This window comes from Sciurus vulgaris (assembly GCF_902686455.1).
Source record: "Sciurus vulgaris genome assembly, chromosome: 17".
Taxonomy (NCBI): domain Eukaryota; kingdom Metazoa; phylum Chordata; class Mammalia; order Rodentia; family Sciuridae; genus Sciurus; species Sciurus vulgaris.
This window is the reverse complement of record NC_136478.1, coordinates 6,878,640-6,902,174: the sequence shown is the minus strand read 5'-3', so window position 1 is coordinate 6,902,174 and position 23,535 is coordinate 6,878,640. Positions and strand designations below refer to the sequence as shown.

At 40.5% G+C, this 23,535-nt stretch overlaps 1 protein-coding gene across 1 annotated transcript; it reads left to right on the top strand.

Annotated features, from left to right (window-relative positions):
• Nucleotides 1–11,646: 11,646 nt before the first annotated feature.
• On the top strand, nt 11,647–20,376 carry DYNLRB2 (dynein light chain roadblock-type 2). The gene is made up of 4 exons (XM_079119752.1): nt 11,647–11,756; nt 13,763–13,838; nt 19,099–19,266; nt 20,077–20,376. The coding sequence occupies exons 1-4, from the start codon at nt 11,754–11,756 to the stop codon at nt 20,118–20,120; spliced, it is 291 nt and encodes a 96-aa protein (XP_078975878.1). The 5' UTR covers nt 11,647–11,753; the 3' UTR covers nt 20,121–20,376.
• Nucleotides 20,377–23,535: the final 3,159 nt, after the last annotated feature.

The window sequence follows — 23,535 nt, the reverse complement described above, 5'->3', positions numbered from 1 at the left end:
CTCTAGCTTCCACATATAAGAGAAAACATAAGACCCTTGACCCTCTGCATGTGGCTGATTTCATTTTACATAATGTTTTCAAGTTCCATCCATTTTCCTGCAAATGACATAACTTCATTTTTCTTTATGGCTGAATAAAACTCCATTGTGTACATACCACATATTCTTTATCCATTCATTCATCAATGGACACCTAGGCTGGTTCCAGTTTGGTTATTGTGAATTGTGCTGCTATACACATGGGCACATATATATTGCTATAGCGTGCTGAGTTTAATTCTTTAGAATAAATACCAAGGAGTGGTATAGCTGGAATCATACAGTGATTCCATTCCTAACAATTTAATTTTTTAGTAACTGTCAATTGTATTATAATTTTTAAACCTGGTATCTCCGGGTTTGTAACTAGTATATAGAAAGACAATCAGCTTTTGTATGCTTGTCATATCCTGTGACCTTGTGGGACTCATGTATTAGTTCTAGGAGTTTTTTTGTAGCTTCCTCAGCAGTTTCTACATAGTCAGTCATGTGCTGTCCAACAGGGAACTTTAGTTCCTCATTTCCAATATGCCCGCCTCTGTCTTCTTTTCACTGGCTGAAAGTTGTAGCACTTAAGACAGGCGAGAGAAAACATCATTCTGTTTTCTACATTTTAGGCAGAAAGCATTCAATCTTTCAACATCAAGCACATTAGCTATAGCTTTTTCATAGGTGCTCTATATAAACGTGTAGAAATTCCCTTTTATTCCTAGGTGGCTGAGAATTTTTTAAATCATGAATGTTGAATTTTTTTCAATGCTTTTTATGCATTAACTGATATGATCATAATATAATTTTATTTTCTTCTTTACCTTGTTAATATATATTTTATTGATATTTTTTAAATAGTGAACCAGCTTTGCATCCCTCAAATAAACCTCAGTTGGTAATGCTGTGGAATTCTCTACAAAGTACTAGTTTTCATTACCTAATATTTTGTTAAGGACTTTACAGTACGTTTGTGGAGGATATAGTCCATAGTCTGTTCTCTCTCTCTCTCTCTCTCTCTCTCTGCTTGTGTGTGTGTGTGTGTGTGTGTGTGTGTGTGTGTGTGTGTGTGCGTGTGTGTACTTGTCTGATTTTGGCACCAGGGTAATGTTAACAGTATAAAATCATGAAGTGAATTCATAAGTTCCCCTCTTCTATTTTCTGAAAGATATTTCAAATGTAGAATTATCTAGTAAATCTTCAATGACTATTTCTTTTGGAAAATTGTTAAACTCTGAATTAAACTTTTTTTTTCCTTTTCTAAGTTCTTGAAATGAGAATTCAGATTATTAAGACTTTTATCTCTTCTGATGTAAGCATTTCAGGCTATTAATTTCCCTCTCATATTGGCTTTAGCTGAGTTCTATAAATTTGATATATTTTCATCTTTTTCAATGATAATTGTTTTCTCTTATGACCTCCTCTTTGATCCATGGATTATCTAGAAATGTGTAGGTCAGTTGTCAGGTGTACAGATTTTTGTATTATCTTTCTGATACTGATTTCTAGCTTGAATCTACTATGGTTAGGTAATATACTGTATTATTTTCATTATTTTAATTTGTTCAGGGTTTTTCATTTTTGACAGCCCAGGATGTGGTCTACCTTGATGTATATTCCACGAGCGCTTGAGAAGTACGCATTCTGCTGACGTTGGGTGGTACACTCCACAACCGTCTGTCAGATCCTGTTGGTTGAAGACATAATAGTTCTACTCTTGGTGACTTGTTTTTTCTATCAGTTGTTGAGTGAGGGTACTGAAGTCTTCAACTCTCATTGAATGTATGTCAATTTCTCCCCTCCAGTATCGCTTCTCGCTTCACATACCTTGCAGCTGCTGTTCTGTGCGCACATTTGATTTTGAGGTTTACTAGTCTCCTCGGCATACTGACCGTTTCATTTCTGAACCCGTCAGCTGTCTCTGCTCTGGAGCTGTATCTGATGGTCATATAGCCAGTCTTGCCTTCTTCGTATTAATGTTCTCATGGCACATTTTCCCATCTTTTATTTTCCTACTTGCCCATATTATGATATTTGAGAACTCCTGAAGACAGCATGTAGCTGGGCATTTGTCAATGCATTCTGGTGCTCATTTTATTGTTGTATTTAGTGCAACTATTGGTAAGCCAGGGTCGGGGGTGGCGGCCCGGACCCTCCCATGGTCTCCACTGAAGCATCTGGGTCAGAGGACAAGTAGTCAACACCCAACAGGGATAAAAGTGCCAGCTCCCACTCAGCCTTCTCCAACAATGCTCTAGAGGACTGGGGTAGGGGCTCCAGCAACGCGAGGCGGAAGTCTGTCCTCTCCACTCGGCTTTTTCTAATCTTTGTCTTTCTTTTAACAGCAGGAGAGTGGCTGCTTTTTCCGAGAGTTTCTGTCTTGCTAGACTGGTCCTGTCCTGGTCCTGTGGCTGAAGGGAAGAGATTTGGCAGGGAGTTGGGGGATTGTTAAAAATGTCTGCCTGCTGGCATTTCTGGGTTGCCAGCCTCTTGAGCTGCAAGCCTGGGATATGTGAGGAAAAGAGCAAAACAACGAAAACAATAGGTAACTTAAAACCACATCCTATCTTGGCTCCCAGGGTTCTTACCCAGTCTCCCAGATTCTGTTCATCTTTCAGACATGGAATAGGGAAAAGTACATCTGGTCCATTTTTCCAGAAAAGGAACTCATTGATCATTTGTCTGTATGTGCTCTTTGTAAATGTGTAGAAATTTCCTTCTATTCCTCAATTGAGAATTTTTAAAATCATGAATGTTGAATTTTTTTCAAATGCTTTTTCTACATTAATTGATATAATAAGCATATGATTTTATGTTACTATGTATTATATTGGCATTTCTAAATTCTAATAATCTTTAACTGGTATGCTTTATATGCGATATGATTATGGATATATCAAAATTTAATTCTACAATTATAGTATTTGTGTTCAGATTTTTTTCCATTCCACTGTTTTTTACCTTTTGGGTTGTTTGAACGATTTTGAGTATGATGTTTAATTTGTCTACTGGGGTTTTAGTATATCTTTTTACATTTTTTTTGTTTGTTCTAGGGATTATATACCTCATTTTTCATCATCTACTTAGAATGCATATTTGACCACTTCAACTGAAACGTAGAAAGCCTACCCTCAGACAGGCCCCTTGGCCTGCCCTGTTTATGTTGGAGTCATCTTACACAGTAATATTTACCTACTTTTGAAACCCCAAATGATGTTCTAATCTTTGTTTTGGACCGTAAAATATATTTTAAAGCACTCAGAAGGAAAGGAACAGGGTGTCAGTCCCAGAAGCTTTTACTATGAAGGGCTGGATAATAACTATTTTAGGTTTTGCAGGTCACACAGTGTCCACCACAGCTACTCAACTCTGCCACCGTACAGGACACAGAGCCAATGGCAAGACATAAACAAGAGCGTAACTGGCTTCAATAAAATTGCATTTCTCAAAAACAGGCCGTGAGCTGACTTTGGGACCTGGACTGCAGGCCACCTGACCTATTGTGTTTACCCAAATCTTCGCCATTTCTTCTTCCTCCAGTCCTGCAGCTTTACATTTCCCTCTCATACCCATTTGCTTACATCTGAAAGATTCCCTGAAATAATTCTTTTGGTCTGTGTCTTCTGACAATGGATTTCCCTAATTTTTCTTCATCTGTCTTTTAGTTTCCTCAACGTTACTGAAGGACATTCTGGGGATAGGGTCCTGAGTTAGCCGTGTTTCCTTGCAGCTCTGTAAACACAGTTCCCCTTCAAAGTCTATAGAATCCACCACCGTAAGAGTCATCTCTCCATAAATACTGCTTGATTTTTTTCTGACTCTTCCTAATTTTCCTTTATCTTCTTATTTTAGCCTCTGGTTATGATGTGTTTGTATATGATCTTATTTTGGTTTTCCTCTTTGGCATTCACTGAGCTTCTTGAATCTGTAGGTTTGTATCTTTTAAAATATAAAAATATCCCTCTATTATTCAAGTGTTTCATCTGCATTGTACTGTTTTTCCTCTCCCTTGAGACACAGGTGACATTCTTAGATTGGGGGATTTTCTCTTAGTACCTTAAGGTTCCAACTTTTTTTTTTTTTTTTTTAATTAAGTCTTCTCTTTTTCTCAGATTGGATAATTTCTTTCAAACTAACTCTAATTTCACAGACTCCTCCATCTGCCATCTCCAGCTTCGTGAGACCATGACCAAAACCTGACAAAAACAACTTGGAGGAGGAAAGATTTATTTTGGTTCATAGTTACCGAGTGGTCAGCTGAGTCCAGTGCTCTGGGCCAGAGGCGAGGGGCACACCATGGTGGAAGGGCGTGGCAGCAGAGAGAGAAAGTGGCCAGAGAAGGTCGAACCCTCCAGGTCATGTCCCCCCACTAGGTTCCACCTCCCAAGGGCCTTACGCCAGGACCCTTGTGACCCAATGATTGCCTAAAAGCCCAACTCTGAACACAAGCCTTTGAGGGACATTCTCTATCCAAACCATAATGGCTATTTAGCTCACCCACTGGAGACAGTGTTACTTTTTCTACTAGTTCTACAATTTTCGTTTTTGCATCTGCTTCTTTACAGCTTAAATTTTCTAGATTTCTGTCTTTTCATTTGTTTCAAGATTATTTGTCTCACTTCCTCATAATTTAGAGAAGAGTTGCTTTAAAGTCTTCATTAGATAATCCCAACAACAGTGTCATCTCAGTGCCGGTGTCCCTTGATTCTCTTCCCTCCCGCGGGTTGAGATTTTCCCAGACTTCTATACACCACGTGACTTCAGGTTGTATCCTTCACAATTTGAATACTGTTTAATAAGATGCCAAGTCTTATTTAAAGCCTGTAAAGAATATTGATGGTTTTGTTTGAGAGGCAATCAATCCAGTTTGGTTCTGGCTCCAATCTCTGACCAGCCTTCTGTGTCTCACGCTTTCAATGTAATTTCAATTTGCAAAGATTCTGAAGGATAATTTGGAACTGTTCCTTGTCTATTCCACCCAGCACCAGTTTCAGAAGTAAGCAGTGGTCTACACTGGAGTTAATTCTCTGTCTTTGGTATATTGTTTGGGATCAGAAACACATGCTCAGTTCTGGGGTAAATCCAAGAGTTCAAACGCAAGCTTCATGGGGTTGCCTGCTTAACTCCCTCTGTGATCTCTGAGATACTTACAAATTCTCTGAGGTCCCCTTTCTTAAGTCCTATTACTAGAATGCTGAGGCTGTGAAAGCAACTATGCCATTTCTGTGGCCGTATCTGTGTCCAAGGTGAAATGGTGCTGGCACAGCGGGGAAGAATACAGTGCGCCCCACCTCCCTGGAACCCAAATCCCCTCTGCTCAGAGAGGAAGACTCGCCTCTACTGTGTCACCTCTGGTCCCTCCACCACAGGACTGACTGTAATCTAAGGCACCGCAAAATAAAGAAAAGGAAAACGAGAAGAAAATGGAGCATTCCTCCCACTCTCCCTGAGCATGGGGTGCTGCCTTTCCCACTGAACCCGAGTGAGCTCTGCCTATGTGCACGGCTCACTGCGAGGAGATACGGGAGGGGGAAATGGGAAATTCGTCACTGGTTCAGTGGTACTTTGAAATCTGGTCTTTTTCCTCTTTCTGTATGACAGTATTTTTCAGAGTACCCAGTTTCTCTATAAATTATGTACAGAATTTACACCTGAATTCTGTGTGGGAGGGATGGGTGAATGTGCTTACTCTGTTTTACCCAGAACCACAATCTAGGATTCATTTTTTACCAACAGAGAGCACCAGAGCTCAACTGACTTCCAGATAGCAGACCAAAGATGAATTTCTGAAATAAACTCAATTTCACTATAACATACTACTATTTTTATATAATACTTTAAATTTTCTTACAAAGTACTAGTCATCAATTTTTATTTTGGATTTTTGTATTTATGTTCATAATTTTTTTTCCATTCCTGCCAGGTTAATCAAAATTATTCTGGTCCCATTAGACGAGATGATGTGTTCCTCTCATTCTATTGTATGTATGATTTATTTAAAACTGATTATTTGAGAACACTTGTAGAAAAATACAAAAATACCTAGATTAAAATAAGAATGTTCAATAATTTTGCCATGAAGAGGATAAATATATACTATATAAATAAAATACAGAATCTGCAAGTGAATTCAGCATGTTTGCCAGATATAGTCTTTATCTGAACTGATCTACATACCACCAACAAAGAGAGGGCAAATAAAGTTTTGAAATGACAAACACGGAATGCATACAAATAAATATAATGAAAGACATACAATTCATTCATGCAAAAAAACTAAACCTTATTGAAAGAAATGAAAGAAAAACTTTAAAGATGGAAAAATATACAATGTCATTCATTTTTATAAAGACTTCAATTCTCACTAGTTGGTCTACATGCTAAACTTCCAATCAAAATACCAGCTATGTTTTTGTGAAAACTAACAATCTTATTCAAAAGCTATCTGGAGAAAAAAGTCACGCAATCATAAACAAAAAGAACAAACATATTACTCAGCTATAAAAAATAATAAAATTATGGCATTTGCAGGCAAATGGATGAAATTGGAGAATATCATGTTAAGTGAGATAAGCCAATCTCAAAAATCCAAAAGAGGAATGATCTCACTGATAAGCGGATGATGACACTTAATGGGGGGTGGGAGGGGGACAAGAATGGAGAAAGGAGGGACTGTATAGAGGGAAAAGAGAGGTGGGAGGGGTGGGGGGGAAGGAAAAAAAAAAAAGAACAAACAGAGAAGACCTATGCTGCCAAATACCAAGACTTTACAATACTACATCAAATTAGGGCAAGGGTTATTGTCCACAAACCCACAGAATATAATACAAAGTACTGAAAGAGAAACACACCTATATGGACACTGTGCACACCAGAGATGACACTTCAGAACTGTGGGGGAAATAAGGTTTTTCAGCACTCAGTTGCCTGAACTCATTTTGTGTTGTATACCAGAATAACAGAATACCAGAGTCTGGGTTGTTTATAAAGAAACTATTCTTTATAGTTCTAGAGAGTGGGAAGTTCACTGTCAAGGTGCTAGGATCTGGCAAGGGCCGTCTAGCTGTATCATTTCAAGATGAAATGTGGAAGGACAAGAAAGCACATATATGTGGAGGGAAAAACAAGAAATGGCTTTGCTGGCTTTTATAATAAATCCACTGTCATGATACTGAGTGCATTCCCACACCACCACCACTAATCCCTGCATGCAGCACAACTCTCCTCACCTAATCTCCTCTGAAAGGTCCCGCTGCCCAACACTGCTGCACGGGGAATTAAATTTCTAATACGTGAACTTTGGGGAACACTTTCAAATCACAGCAATAGAACGGTATCAATCTGATATTCATGGGAATATAAATGACACATCTTCTTCACCTTGGGGTAAGGAAAGGATTCGTAAACCAGACACCATAATTCTAACCTCATAAAATACTGATTACTAGAGTACATATGAATTAGGAAATTCTGTTCTTCAAGGGACACAGAGAATAAAATGCAATCCACAGAGAAGAGCTTTATGTGTAATATAGGTAAAAATGTAGATATAGATATATGTGTTGGTATATTCACAGACATAAGGACAAAACCAGTAAAGAGCTTATATTCAGGGTACATGTGTACACAAACACAAAAAAGCACTCAAAATATAGCCAATTAATATATGAAATATGGGCTCAATTTCATCAATAATCAGGAAACAAATTAAAGCCACAATGAGATATGACTATACACACACCAAAATGGCTAAAAACAAAAACCTTGACAATATTAACTACAGATAAGGCTGTAGACCAAAAGTAACTCCCTTGCAGTACTGTTAAGTACACTGGTATACTGGTACAACCACTTTGGAAAAGTCTGGCCTTACCTGAGAACAGATCTCACTCTGTGACCCAGCAATTCCATTCCCACTTCTATACTCAAATTAATCCCCACGTGCACTAAACAACACGTGAATGAATGCTTGTGGCACTGCTATTCATAATCGTCAAAACCCAGAAACAACCAAAATACATCAACAGTCAACGTGTCAGTAAGTTATGGTGGTTACTTACAACTGAGTGCTGAGAGCACTAACTTCAGACGCTCCAACTACATGCAACACAGGTGCCTGCCATGCACACGAGGCTGAACAGAGTGCTCAAAACAAGGCTGCATGCTGGGTGTTCCATGGATGTAATTTTAAATAAGGGAAACTAAATTATTCTGCTGGAAGGCAGGGCAGGAACAGTAACTGGGAGTGGTCCCTGGAAAGCTTCTGGAACAGGGGCAGTGTTTTCTTTCTTTGGACCAGGTCAACAGTTACACAGGAGTCACCTCGCTCTGAGGTTCCTCACCCACTGTACAAATGTTTTATGTACTTTACTTTTCTGTGTTATACTTGCCAAAGTAATTTTGAAACTAAATAGATCAGATACCTTTAAAACAGAGTGCTGAGCTTGGAGATGCACTATTAGAGAAAAGAAGGGGCATACAAAGTGTAATAGGATACAGTGCTCCCTGCAGCCCTTCCTGTCCTGCTCTGGACATTAACAGACAAAGGAATATTTAGTTTGCCCCCAACCCTGAGAAACTGAGAATACCAACTAAGTGCAATGCACTGAGAAAGGAGCCAAAAGTTTTAAAAATGGGAGCTACAAAAAAATGGGGTTTGAAGTACAAAGTTCTAACTGAATAATGGGTTGCTAAGGTGGAAAGAAAAGAATGTTCTTTTGTGGGAAAGTTCAAAATATGTATTCTGAAGACTTTTCCTAGGGAGGACATGAAGGAAGAGGAGGTTGAGAAGAGTTAAAGGAAGAGGAAAAAACAGGGAAGTAAAGCATGGTGAGGTGGAATGAGGAGGAGGGAGAAGAAAGGCGTGAAGAAGGAAAAAACGGACTAGATGAAGGAAAAAACCAAAAGAAACATGGCTAGCTGATCCATCTGGTGCATCCGGCAGGAGTCGGGCATGTCACCCAACCTCACACCAGCCCTCTTAGTGGTCCTCCACCTTACTTCACAAATGAGGAAGCTCTGAGAGTTTCTTCTATTCCAGGGAGCACACCTAGGAACACCTACCTGCACGCAACTCCAAGCCCTTGCCTAGGAAACTGCTGGACTCCCACAGGGAGGATTCCTTCAGCAGAAAGTAAATACCTATGCTACACTTTTGTCCTGAAAAGAATTAGCCCTGAAGGTGCCCCTGTCCTCAGAATCGGAAAATGGATGATCTGAAACCTTATTCTATATTTCTGCAATTGTGACATTGGGTCAGCTATGTGGAAAACTTAATGATATAATTGACATCCTTTAATTCTGCCTCAGTAGTAATCAATCTGGTGTCTATTTTATGGAGGGAAAACAGAGTACTAGAAGTTCTGTTTAAGTTGACAAATGATGCCTAGAGAAATGGGTACAAGATACAGTATGGGCCAATTTATAGTACTCGCCAACTGGCAGGAACAGCAAAGAGAGATGGAGTGGGTACAGAAAATTCCAAGGGAAAACTCAAAGCCATGATGTTTCCTGAATTTCTTTGGACTAGCCAGAACAGTAACAAATTACTGAAAATCAAAAAAGTACGTGCCCCCATTAAGAAGAAAATCATCTCACTTAAACAAAATTATGTGAGAAATAATGAAATTTGTGCTCTGCATATACCACAAACTTTTGAGGTTATGTCAGAGTACTTGCAACAGGTATTATTAATATTTTCCCTAAAGTTCAAAGATATTTAGCACTTGAGTCAAAAGACACAGTAGAGGGCAGAAGGAGAGATGGGTACCGGGAGAACCCACAGGTACAGAGAACAGGGTAGGGAGCATGTCAGGTACTGCAAAGGCACTTGATACAACAAAGCTCTGGATATTCATTATAGTTCCCCCAATAAAAGGCATAAAAATTAAAGCAAGCTACCTCCTAGGAACAATTAGAAGTGAAAATCGATACAGAGAAAATGGCTCATATTCTCCTCATTGATTTTCTGTGCAGAGTGTCAAACTGAACTGTTGGTTGGAAGTCAGTTCGGCTACTTCTTATTTCTCTTTCAGCAGTGGGGTTCTCCTCGGGGTGCCTTTCAGGAGGGAGTCTTTCTTGGCTCTAATCACAGCTGTCAGCTATTGAATGAGTTTGACACCCTGACTCCAGAAACGAGGGAATTCACACACTCCATGCATATGCAGTCAGTTCCTTCATTAAAGCTGATTGAAGTAACACATATGGCACACTGCCACTGATTTTTATAGGAAAAGCAAATAGCTATGTGTTGATTCAAGAGGGAATCTCCTTGATCAGAAACATCCAAAGAGCCCAAGAATCAGTCTTTATACAATTCAGTCAGTATGACTGTAAAGACCTATATTTTTATTACTGAAAAATGGTAGCTACAATACATCATGTAAGAGGTAAATGTGTACACACACCCACCCGGCCTCCTCCCCTACAACCCGAGCTGTCCTTTCCAAATTATCTCAGTTGGAGTCTCAGGTGTTGAGTGCCCAGTGAGATTAGCTGGCTAGCGTAAATTAGCTTTTTGAGACGTATAAATTTCTTGAAGAGGAAAAAGAGAAATTAGTGACAAGAATCACCTACCCCTTCCTGGGCCCAAAGCAAAACTAGAGTTTCTCAGTGCTTCTGTATCTAAATATCATAAAATGGTAGAGTTGAAATGGTCATCTAGTCCACCAAGTGCCATGCCATTGCAGAGCATCCCTAAGGAGCACATTCAGATTCTGACATTTCTAGCAGTAAGCATGCCTGTTTAAAACTGAGTCAGCACCATAGGAAGTCATTACAGCATGGTCCCAATGGAGATGGAGATGCATTCCAACTTCCAACCTGATCCTTTGTAATCAGCGTTTGTCCTCTTCAAATCCCAATAATGCATAACGTGACTGCAGCCATAACATTTGCCTGCTGCATTTTATACAATAATTTCTCCTCCCCACTGGCTACAAGGATATTATCAATGCCCCTCCAAAGGTCAAGGGACTTCTGACCATTCCTAACAGATCTTTGAGCTGTTTCCTCCACTACACACCCAGCAGAATCCTCTCTGCGGCAACATGTAGAGGCACTTGCATTTTCTCCGAGAACTCAGAACTGCTGGGGGCGTGGCAAAAAGAGAGATCCTAACAGATTTAAGGGAATCCCGGTGGTGGCGGCTCACTCCGCCTGGGCTGAGAGCAGCCCGGGGCAAGTGTGACCAGGTGAGCGCCCAGGGCGGGAGCGCGCGCTGACCGCCCAGGGGCGGGGGCTACAAACTAATCACACGAGTGACCTTCGCCTTGCGGGCTTCAGTACTGAACCAAGGACGCGTCGCCGGCGCTGTCACCCAACACCTCACGTCTGCCCGGGCTCGCGCCTCGTGGGGCGACCGCCCGGGGTCTCACGGCGAGAACGTCCCGGGCCGGGGACGGGCGGGCGCACGGCTGCGCGGGTGGTCACCTCAGCCCGGCCAGGACGCGCGGCACTTACGTTAAAGCGTGCCTGAGCGGGAGCGGGAGGGCAGGTGAGCGCCCGCCGCCCGCTGCGCCAGCCTTCGCCTACGGCGGCCCGGAGGCGTCGCGCCAGCGGTCCGGGCGGAAGAGCCGCCCGCTGCGTCCCGGCCGCGCGCGCGCAGGCGCGGCTGCGGCGCTTCCGGGAGGCCGCTTCCGCCCTCGTCGCCTAGCAACGGCTGGAAGCGTTGTTGACATCCGCGGAGGCGGTGGCGGCCGACTGAGCGCGGAGTCTCCGCCGCCGCGATGGTAAATCCCGGGTCTCCGCCGGCGCCCCGCCGCCCCACGGCGCCCCGGCAGGCACTGCGCGGTCCGCCTCCCGGGGAGCGGCCACGCTGGGGCTCCGGAGGCTTCGTGCGGGGACGCAGGGAGACCCCCGAGGGGGGCGGTGTGCAGATGAGGGGACGCGCTCTTGGGGGTTCGTGACCCGGGGTGGCACTTCGGGAGTGGCGACACCGAGACAGGGGAGAGAGGTTGAAAAGGTGGAAGAAGCCGCGGGGGAAGAGAAGAGGGGGATGAGAAATGAGGGAGCCCGGAAAGTTCGCAAAGGGCGGAAGCGAGATGCAGAGGAGAAAAATCCGAGGCTGGAGGCAAGGGAGGCGGAGAGGTCGAGAGGGAGGAAAGAGGAGGTCCCTCCCCTCCACGGCGAGGAAAGAAGAGGAACGTGGGGACCCGGAAAGAAAAGGGATTATAAAGAGGCCCGAAAAGCGGGTGGCGGTGGGGACCAAGAAGTTGTGCTGGCAGGACTCAGAAAGCAGAAGAGAGACGCCTGGCAGGAGAGGAAAGGCCAGGAAGAGCTGAGGTCTGAGAGTGACGTGGAGGAGGAGGAGGGAAACGGGAGACTGGTTGTCAGGAGCGTGGGCATTGTCTTAAAGGTCAGAAAAGAAATGAATTATTGATCCCCGTACAGTTATTAGGCTTTAGTGCCGTTTCCTAAAGTGAAATGCAAACATCCTTTGCAGCGTATGGTGGTCCAGAAATACCAATAACAGAGTGAGTCGTACCGTGTCTTCAGAATGTACACAGGACAAAGTTTCTGGCACTGTCAGGTCCTTAAGACTACTGTCATTGGTGATTTCCATTTTTCATCTGAAGAGCAGACCACGTGCTCAGAGTTTCCATTGCAGTGGAATTTAATACTATGCCCTTTTCCATTTTGTTTGTACAGTTATTTCTTTTTATGACAAATGATAACCAGGTTCCCATTCTGATAGTGATGAATAGTTTCCTCTTAAAATACATTTGTTTAAGTTTTTGGCAGTAGGACAAAGAACACAACTGGTAAATAATAGATAGCATGCATAGTGTCAAAAATCATGAATTTACAATGCCCGAAATGCAGAAAACACCTGGATGGTGCTAGAGAAGAGAACATGCCCAGACCCACTGAAGTAGAAAAGAAAACCTTCCTTCAACTAAAGTAACATAATGTTCGGGGGTAAAAAGAATATAACAAACCCTCATCAAGAAACTGTGCAGAATGCTCTTTGATTCCAGAATATCCCGTGATTGCTCAGACAGGCACAATGTGCAGGTTTGGAAAAGATTATTCTTGATTTTTGTATTTCTAGAGAGGAATAAAATGTGCAGTAGGGTTGCTGTGTAAAATATATTCAGAAAGATGAGTTTAAAATTCACTTAGGAGGTTCAGATGTAATTGTTCATGGTTGAACTCAAGACTCAAGATCTCATTATCCAGAGAATCCTGGGACGTGTTTTTTAAAGAATACCCGTCTGTAAATGTGTTCATTTTAATGAACCTCCAATAGGTAGCATTAATGAAAATAAGATTTCCCATTAATGGTTATTTTTAAACAGAGGGAGGATATGATGTAGTTCTATAAATATTTAAAGGACTATAGCATAGAAAAGGGATTTTTGTGAATACAGAAAGATCAGCAGGTGAAGTATGATCCAGGGAAGATTTCTGTGCAATGTAAATGATACCTCTCTAGTATATGGGGATAAATGAAAATGGGGTGAGTTCTTGTGAGGCAGTAAGATCTATGTCTCTGGAAGGGTTCAAGTCATGAGGTTTTTCCGGGCTTATGCAGGAAGCAGAGATCTTATATAGGCTTGTGCGTGGGAATTGGCAACTTCCAAGCTAACTTTTTAAACAATCTGAGGTGACAGCATCCAGTACCTTGGGTAAGGAAATGGTGGAATAGATATCCTTCTAAACATCATTCTCCTTAGGACACACGTCAATCAACACAAAGACCCTTTTGGTTAATTGCTTCCCTGATCTCTTCCAGGCAGAGGTGGAGGAAACTCTAAAGAGGATCCAGAGCCATAAAGGGGTTATTGGAACTATGGTTGTAAATGCAGAAGGTAAATATGTCACAGGCTGACTTCTTGGCACAAATAAGCCCAAGCAGGAACCTCTTTTTCTGTGTCAAATTTATGATAAACGTCCTAGAATTTGAAATTAAACACATATTTTGTGTATTTTGGCTATAGCAGTTACTTACCAAGCATCTATTGAGTATATATTAGATGCCAAGTACTCTTCTAAGAGCTTAGAGCTATAAATATGAATAGATGTCTAAAAATACCTATATATTCCTAAGAAACACTGAGATTTTCTACTCTTTAAAGCTTTAGTGATTCTCTTTCATCGTTTCTGGAGTGCCAATAAACCTATCATGTTGATGACAGGGAGAATATCACAAGTGGCAGTTTGCTTTTGTTTTAACATTATAAAGAGTACAGAGTTTCAGTCTTTAAATGAAATTATTCCTTTACCATATTTCATAAAAAAATTATTTGAGAATTCATTTTAATATCATTTATCGAGTAATCTGTGGATATAGTATAAGAAGAGTCAGTGCATTTCCAACTAGGAAATCTGAAGACTCAACAGGAACTTGCTCTGGCTGCATAATCCTCATTAAGACTCCACACCGCGTTTCCCCAATGCATTGCTCCATGCTCAGCTGTGGTGGCGACCTCTTAAAGGTCCTAATGGTTTCATTGCTAATTCAGGCATTTGTAAAGGCAAGAGGTGCCAGAAATTCCAGAGCATGAGTTGAAATAAGAGTAGCTACTTCCCATAATTCATGGTGCAGTCATACAATTGGCATATAACCAGGTCAGTGCCTGGCAGAATCCATCAATACTTATTGTGCAACCACCAGCTGAAAGTCTGCTTAAACTCCTTACCATTAAGAATGGAAAATAACCTGCTTTTGTGGTGGTTGTGACAATTAAATGAGCTAATAATTGCCAAGTGCCCAGGAGAATAGCCAACACTTAATAGAATTATAATTAATTCTGAGAATGTTATAATTTAATTTTTATAAATAAAACATTTGATTTGTTTTACAAAATAATACAGTGCTAAATACATGTAATGAATATGACTATCATAAATTCACTCAGCCTCAGAACCAGAGGGGAAGAGGATTTAAGATCATTCTTACAGATAAGTCAAGAACTGTGTCAGGTATTTCTAACAAGTGGTCCAGCCCTACTTCCTAGATCTGGTTAAACTGAGTTTATTTCCAAGTATTTGCAACTGCTGTGCCACACCTCCTGAAATGTCCTATCTGCGTGATTTCATAGACACGCTGCTGTCGGTTTTTGCAGCACCAAGGATCACGGGCTTGTGGCGTCAGACAAGAGAAGTTTATTACCTCTTAGTCTGGAGGTGAGCAGTTGGAACCACGATATCGCGGGGTTGTGCTGTCTGTGAGGAATCGGAAAGAGGAGCCTTCCTTGCCAGCCTCAGTGTTCCTGGGCTTAGATGCATCACCCTTCTTCCTCCCTGGCCGCATGGACACTCTGTGTCTCTGCTTATGCACAGGGAGCCCAATTATTAAATTAGGGCCCACCGAAATCCCAAGTGGCTTCATTTTAATTCACTATATCTGCAAAGACCCTATTTCCAAATAAGGTCCTCTTTTGAAGTTTAGGGTTGACTTGAAGTTTAGGTAGAACCCAGGCGGACTCATCTAATGCACTTTGTTGGAAGATCTTAACCTTAAACCACATAATCCTGGTGATGTGTATCAGATGTCTGAAAAGTATCCACACCCTCGATCTGGAATTCCTCTCCTAGGAATTATCCTAAGGAGTGATGATGAAAGGTTCAGATATAAGGGTATTCACTGAGGCCTCATATGTAATACTTATAAATAGGGGAATTGTTTTTAAGTAACCACATACTAGTTGCTTTATGAACATGACTCTATGAAAAATGTTCAAGGATATTTGAAAATTTGGGGGAGCACACAAAATATTAGATGAAAAGGACAGGAAAGGAAGCAGTTGCCAACACCTTATAATCATTTATATAGCCAGGTGCACACATGCACTTAAATAAGGATAAAAAGGTAGGCATGTGTTATATATAGTGGTTATCTCTGAGTAGCAGAATTTAAAAAGCAAATTTTACTTTATTTTCCTGAGGCATCTCATTCAAAACTCCTTTATTAAGAAGGCAGCCAAATAACATTTTTTAATAACCATTAACTTTTAACTAACCTCTACTAGGATGCATAAGGATTCAGGGCACTTTTCAGGATTGCTGGATACTCAGTTTTCACCTGAAAGTCAAATTGACCTTTATCTAAAATATAAACAAGAGGCTTATTTTTATGGTCAGATTATTAGTAACCAGAATACATGATGAATATGTTTATTAATAGTATAAAGTATAAGTCATGTCACCAGAATGTAATAAAATAATTTCAATAATTTCAATAGCCTATTCAATTTTAGATAAAAGTGACATCTATTCTCACTCAGATCTGCAGCTTTCAGAACTCTTTGGAAAGTTATATTGAAAAATACTTAACTAAGATGGTGTTTGTGTCTTGTTCTAGTTGTTTTGGTCTTCTAATTACAGACAAATGATTTGAACACATTTTCAGATTGCACTTATGGTTAGAGGTCCTATGTCTATTTCAATCTTCTCGTGTGGTATGTTAAATATTAGTCCTTTGGTTTCACAATTATTGAAACATAGACGCCTGTTCATGACAGGAGACTATCAGTTTGTTAATACTGAATGGTATAGGTTTGATTAGATTAATTATTAGCATTGGTTTCCATTGTTTATAATATTGAAACACCGATCATTGCATTAGATACTGGTAAATATAAACGTCTACCTCCCAGGCAGTCATATCTGTCATATATTCTTATATATATAAACACAATTTCCATGGCTCTTAATTTTAAATATTCTTGACATTTCTAACAATGCATTGTTCGAATTTCATTAGATTTTATCAGCCACCCAGCCAATTCCTTTTATTTTGAAATACAGTCTATCAACCCAAGTACAAATGTATGGTTGAAATGACACTGTAATAATGTACAAGCTTACTGGGATCATATAGAGTCATATTTTAAAGCAGTGCCATAAATTTGGCAGTGTCAAATTTTAAAATGTTCATGTTCTTTGTTCGAGGAGCTACATTTTAGGAATTTATCCTATACATACAAACAACTGTGAGATGACTTGCATAAGGATGTATTGCAGTCTTGTTTCTGAGAGTCAAACATTGGTGCAGCCTCCTGCCTGTCAGGAGGGCATATTGGCTGAGTGAACTGCAGAACATTCACTGAATTAAGTCACTCATTCCAGTGACTTAGCTTTACTTGTGCTGAACCAAACAAGGATACCATTTTTAAACAGAACATGAACACAAATACATGCATTCTTGAGCTATCCTAGAATACCTGTGGAGAGATGTGCAGGAAACAGAATAGCAGTTACTTCTCAGAGAGGAGTGGGTGAAATGTATAACTTGCTAAAATTACATTTTACTAAATTATTTGAATTACCTTGCACGGTATCAAGCAGGAGCTCAATAAATATTTCTCAATTGTTTTCAAGTATCTGTACTGAATATGAAGAACTCCTGGGTGTTTCCATAGTGTGCACTTATTAGTCAGAAAGGCCAGCTGTTTTATTTATTGACTTGGGTCATGAACAGACTAATTAAATAGGACTGAGATTCTGATTCATAATCTTGTCATCTACATTTTAAATAATTTATTCTGGTTGTATTTCTTGTTTTGACACTGAGCAATGCAGACTTCATAGGCAGTTAGTATTTAGGATACAAAATAAAACTATTCTTCAGAAAGTTCTCAAAGGTTGAGGGTTGGCTACATTTTGTTTCCTGCTTGTTAAAGATCCATACTTTGTGACCCTCCCTCAGTTGTAAAAGACCATGACCAACTATGACCCTTTCAGGGAAAGAATGGCCAACAAATAACAATTCAGAAATTAACAATTTTATATAACACCTTATCTGTTGAATAGAGGTTCCTGTAAATACTGCCCTTGTAAACTTTAGCATGATCTATTCTGGAGATAGTGGTTATCTTAAAAAGAAATTGGTCTGTTTCAAAGTCAAAATGGATGGTTTTCAGCAGTTTCATGAAAACTTGATAAAATCCTAATGTTCTTCCACTCTTTAAAATGCTCATCTTATTTAATAGTTTCTGGAGCTACATTTTCTGAAGGAAAACTAAGAGCCATGTTACCCTCTTTTATTTATTGGCCTTAATTCAGATACCTAAGGAATTTGACCGTAATCCTAAATTCTCTTCCTGTGTTCTTTAAAATAAAGACACCCTTGCAAATAAAATCCCTGAAATTCCTGGCTGTCTGGCAGTTTTAAAATACTTTGAAGGTTAACTTGATTATACACAATATTGTAAAATACCTATCACAGATTTGTGATAATGAACCCTGAGCCTGGGTGCCCCAACTGAACTAGATTGATATGCACTGAACTGCATATACATGCATATTTCTTGGACTAGGCTTCTTCAGTAAATTAACAGATTGTGTTTAAAACTCATAGTAGAACAATAAAGCAAACAAGTAGCTAGATTCAATAGTGTTTGAATAAAGAATGAGTGCAAAACCAGGGGAGGCACCACAAAAGTACAGTATCTTTGTTACCATATTTTTCTAACATTAAATGTAAGGATTTGTGTTAGAATACTGTAGAAGGAATTAGGAAGAAATTTTGAGAATCCCTTGTGATGTGCTCTCTCACATGCAGCGCGATGTCCCTTTATGCTTCTGGTTTTGAGGAAGAAGACTAACACCATGTCACGGACCAGGCTTCTTTCAAAGCAGACTTGCTTTAGGTGGGGTGCTTGGGGACATGCATTTTATATAAAACATGTTAACTTAGCACTGAAATAATCAACAGCTTCCAAGTGATGTGTACACAAATATTCATCACACTGGTATAAAAAATATACCAAGTGACCAAACAATATGGGATTGTTTATATTACGATATATGTATAAAATAGTAAAGTATGCAGAGATTTAAAATAATAGTGATGATGTCAACAAAGACAGCTTGTATGCTATAACTTAAATGAAGAAAAAAGCAAGTCTAATTTGTAAATATGGTTTGACTTAACTCTGCTTAAAAATCTTTGCAGAAACAAAAAAAAAGACTGAAAGGAAATAAACTGAAATTGATACCGGTGAGCAATGTCAGCCGTCATTTTCTCTTTCTCCTTGCAATTGTCAATATTTCCCAATATTTTTCCAGTGTGCATTTTACTTTTATAATCAGAAAAAAATAACCCCAAATTAAATCTCATAATAGGCATTCCGATCAGAACCACCTTGGACAACTCAACAACAGTTCAATATGCAGGTCTTCTCCATCAGCTGACGGTGAAAGCCAAGAGCACTGTCCGTGATATTGATCCTCAGAACGACCTAACTTTTCTCAGGATTAGATCAAAGAAACATGAAATCATGGTAGCTCCAGGTAATTTGGCATTTCATTTCATATATGAAGCATCTTTGTACTTGACTGCTTAAAAGCCTTGTTTCAAAGAATGGGGAGTATCAGTTTTAAGGTATGGTATAAAATACAGTAGTCTTTGATTGCAAAACAGAGATGTTTGAATTTTAAGGTTTCAACTTGAGAAATGTATGAAATTAGCAATTTATTTGACCTTTGAGAAATTTGAATTTTGTCACCTTGGATTTATTAGTAGTAATCAAGAGAATTTAGCTGTGATTCTCCTTTTCAATGAACTTAGTACTCAGACTTTCTGGAGAGTGGCAGAAAATCCCCCACCCTGGAGATAAAGTATGGGGTGAATCCAAATCCTATGGGGTCTGAACTCTCTGTGCATAAAGCACAGTTACGCGGTCTACCAGAAGATAGCAGTCACAGCACCCGTCCTTCCTTAAAGGAATCAAGTTCATAGAGTGACTAAATAGCCGTAAGTCAGGCTATTGATAGAACAAACATCTATCAAGTCAGAATTGCCCATAAGCTAAATAAACCCTTTTCTACAGCTGTGTTCTCTCCCTGGCTGCACATTAACATCACTTGGAGAGCTTTTTAAAAAAGTATCCATGGCTGGGACACCACCACAAATCAATGAAATCAGAACCCCTAGAGACAGCCTGGGGAAATGGGTAGTTTTTAAATATCATGATGATTCTGATGTGCAACCATTGGTCTACAGAGGCCTGTGTGACATCTGGAAGAGAAAAATCAGACTAGCTGGCGTGTTGATGAAGTATAATTTTTGGGTGAATTAATTTTTTCCATGTCTCTCCATAGATAAGGAATATCTTCTGATTGTCATTCAGAATCCATGCGAGTAAACCTTCCACTACCAAGTCTGTGCTAGAGACACTGAGTTGGAAACACTTCGCTCTTTATTGATTCCTAAAATTATATTCCAATCTAACTGGGTCTTTGGATATTCTTTTCTATTTTTACATATAAACTATTCTACATGTCTTTTTAGTCCCTTTTGATTGTATTGTGAACCTGTACTTTTGCTAAATAATAAATTCTGTTATGTACATTTCTATTTTTTATAATACAGATTGAATAAAGATACAAGTCAGAAGCACAGTTCTTAACTGTGGTCAGCACCTCTGCTCAGCACCTCTTCCATCACTTACAAAATTCCTTGGTCTCCTGCTTTTACCACACCAGCCTGAGGGGACTGGGAATGGACCTTGGACAACATTGCATACATACAAGATCAAGTAGATTACTCCAGAGGGTTTGGCTTTTACTAGTTGTGTTAGTCACCTTTTCAGCTCTGTGACCAAAATACCTGACAAGAATAGGAGGAAAAATGTATTTGGAGCATACAGTTTCAGAAGTTCTCTCCAGAACTGACTGAGCCCATTGCTCTGAGCTTCCTGTGAGGCAGAACATCATGCCCAAGGAAAGCCAGTCAGCTCATGACAACCAAGAACCAGTGAGGGAGCATCCAGGAACAAAGTATATAACCCCCAGCATACACCCACAGCAACCCACTTCCTCTAGCCTTGCCCACCTGCCTACAGTTTCCAACTAGTATCCTTCAGATCACTTAACTCAAATGGATTACTACACTGATTGGTTATGGCTCTCATTAAGACAGGAGTTTCGGGGACCCCTCATATCCAAATCATAGCACTAAGTATTTCAAACATTAAGAAAATAGTGTAGCAAATACAACAGATTCCCAAAACTGTTATGTTATGTTATGTTACATCATCCCAAAACTAGAGTAGATGTTAATATTTTGCCATATTGGCTTTCTAGCCTTTATTTTGAAACCTAAATACTTTGTGTTTTGAGATCACTAAAGTCTCATGTGTAATGACAGATCTTATGTACCCTTTGTCCAGTGTGTCCCATGGCAACATCTTCCAGGACTCTAATGCAGTGTCATAACTGGGAAGTGGACACTGGTTTGGTCAAAATGGAAAACAATTCCATCCGTGCCAGGATCCCTGAGTTGCACCCCTGACCCTGACGCCTGGCGAGCGCAAATCTGGCACCCGTTTCTATAATGGTATTATTTCAAGGATGTTATATAAATGGGACAATACATTAATCTTTTGGGACTTTCTCGATCAGCATACATATCTTGAAATTTGTTCATAATACAAATGAAAGATTCCAGATACGGATACAGCCCACTTCTGCCCTTATGCCTCCGTCCTTCTGTAGAGGACTCTTGCCTGGAGTCCCGATTCATGCCATGCAGGGGCCCACAGGTACTTTTCACCCACATTTTCCTGCAGCTCTTCCACAGCAGTCTGCAGGTGGGGAATGGTGCATGGTAAGTCAGCCACACCCACAGCCCCGACTTGCCTCCCACAAGGCTGTCATGGCCAACTGCTGCATAAGGAGAAGGGAAGGGCCGAGGCAGAGCCCAAAGGTAAAGGGATGATGGGAAAAAAGACAGGTCGCAGGTGGAAATTACCCAAGGTAATTTTGAAGCCAAACAGCCACACCTATTCAGCAGATGTCTGAGCCCCACTGTGTAACTCAGTCCTTCTGGGATTGGAGCTGCACATGTGTATTTTGAGAATTCTCTCCAGGTAAACAACAGTGGCCAGGAACAAAGCTGGGAGTCCTTGATCATAGATTCTTCACATTCTGGCTCTACCATGGTTATGATTTCTATATAAGTGTCCCCAGAAGCTCATGTGTGAGACAACACCAGCATGTTCACAGGGGAAATGATTAGACTATGAAAGCCGTAACTTAATTAGTGGATTGAGCCGCTGATATGAATTGACTGGGTGGTAACTGTAGATAGCTAGGGTGTGGCTGGGGGAAATAGTCACAGGTGGTTTGTCTTTGGGGTTTATATTTTGTCCCTGGTGAGCATAGCTCTCTGCTTCTGAGTTGCTTTCCTCTGCCATGATATTCTGCTTCATTTTGGGTCCAGAGCTGTGGAGTCAGCCAACCACATACTAAACCTCTCAAAACTGTGAGCCAAAATAAACGTTCCCTCCTCTAACTTGTTCTTGTTGGGTATATTGGCCACAGTGAGGAAAAGGTGACCAAAATAGCCATTCATGAGCAGTGTGAGCCTCCCAGCTTCTTCTGTAAAATGGGATGCTAAGAGAATCCTAGCCAGTGTCTGTCTGTGGGAATTGCTGAGCTGGTACAGAGAACTCAGCCAGCGCCCCTACTTGGGTGGTGAGGAGTGGCCCAGACGCAAGTAAATGAGCTTCTATGAAGATCCTGGGGTTTCTCGCCTCTCCAGGAGAGCATAATTGTAAGCAGGATGCTGACTTCATCTTCAGAGAAAAGAGAACTAGTGGGAAATGAGCCTCAGAGCAGGAGCAGTCTCCCCTAACTGCAGGTGAATGTCCCCAGAGAGGGCCCCAGGCAGAGATCCCAGGTTACAGCGCACCTCTGCTTTGAACCATTTCCCCACACTGTCTACAAGAAAGACTTCAAACTTACAGAAGATTGGAAAGAATAACACAACGAACAATCATGTGCACACACATTCACCATTAATATTTTATGAAATTTGCTTCCTCAAACTATATATTTTATATATGTAAATATATATTTTATATATGTAAATATATATTTTATATTCACATACTATAAAAGCTGCAGATACCATAATACTTTAAACATTTCTGCAGGTATTTCCCCAAAATATATCCTCTTACATAACCACACTAATTTGATACTAAAGAAATTTGATATAATATAATCTAATGTGCAGTTGTATTCAGATTTCTTCAATGGTCCTAACAATGTCTTTTATAGAATTTTTTAAAATTCAGGAACCTATCAAGGGTCACACTTTACATTTGGTTTTCATGTCTCAGATTTTTAGCTGTTTTGAGAAGCCCTTATCCTCCATTTCTCTACCTCTAGACACTATCAAATTTGTATTTGCTCTCCCTAGAGTCCCTGGTGCCACCTGCCCCCCAGGTCCCTTGAGCCCCTGCTGCTTGGACCCAGACACAGCTTGTAACTACAGCAGCTCAGCTGAAGAGCACATCCTGGTCACAGATGAGGACCTCCAAGCCATTCCACCTCTTCCTTCAGCCCAGCAGAGTCTGGGTACCTTCGCCCAGTGCGCCTTCTTCCCAGACAACTCCAGCACCTTTGGACAGTTCCAACATAAACAAGATCTTGTTAGAATCCCCAAAGCAAGCAAATGCACTAATGAGGGGAAGTCCGTTCTACTTAGGGTTGCCAACCCTCTGGTTTTACAGGTGAGCAGTGTGAGCCTCCTGTTATCTTAGGTAAACTTAA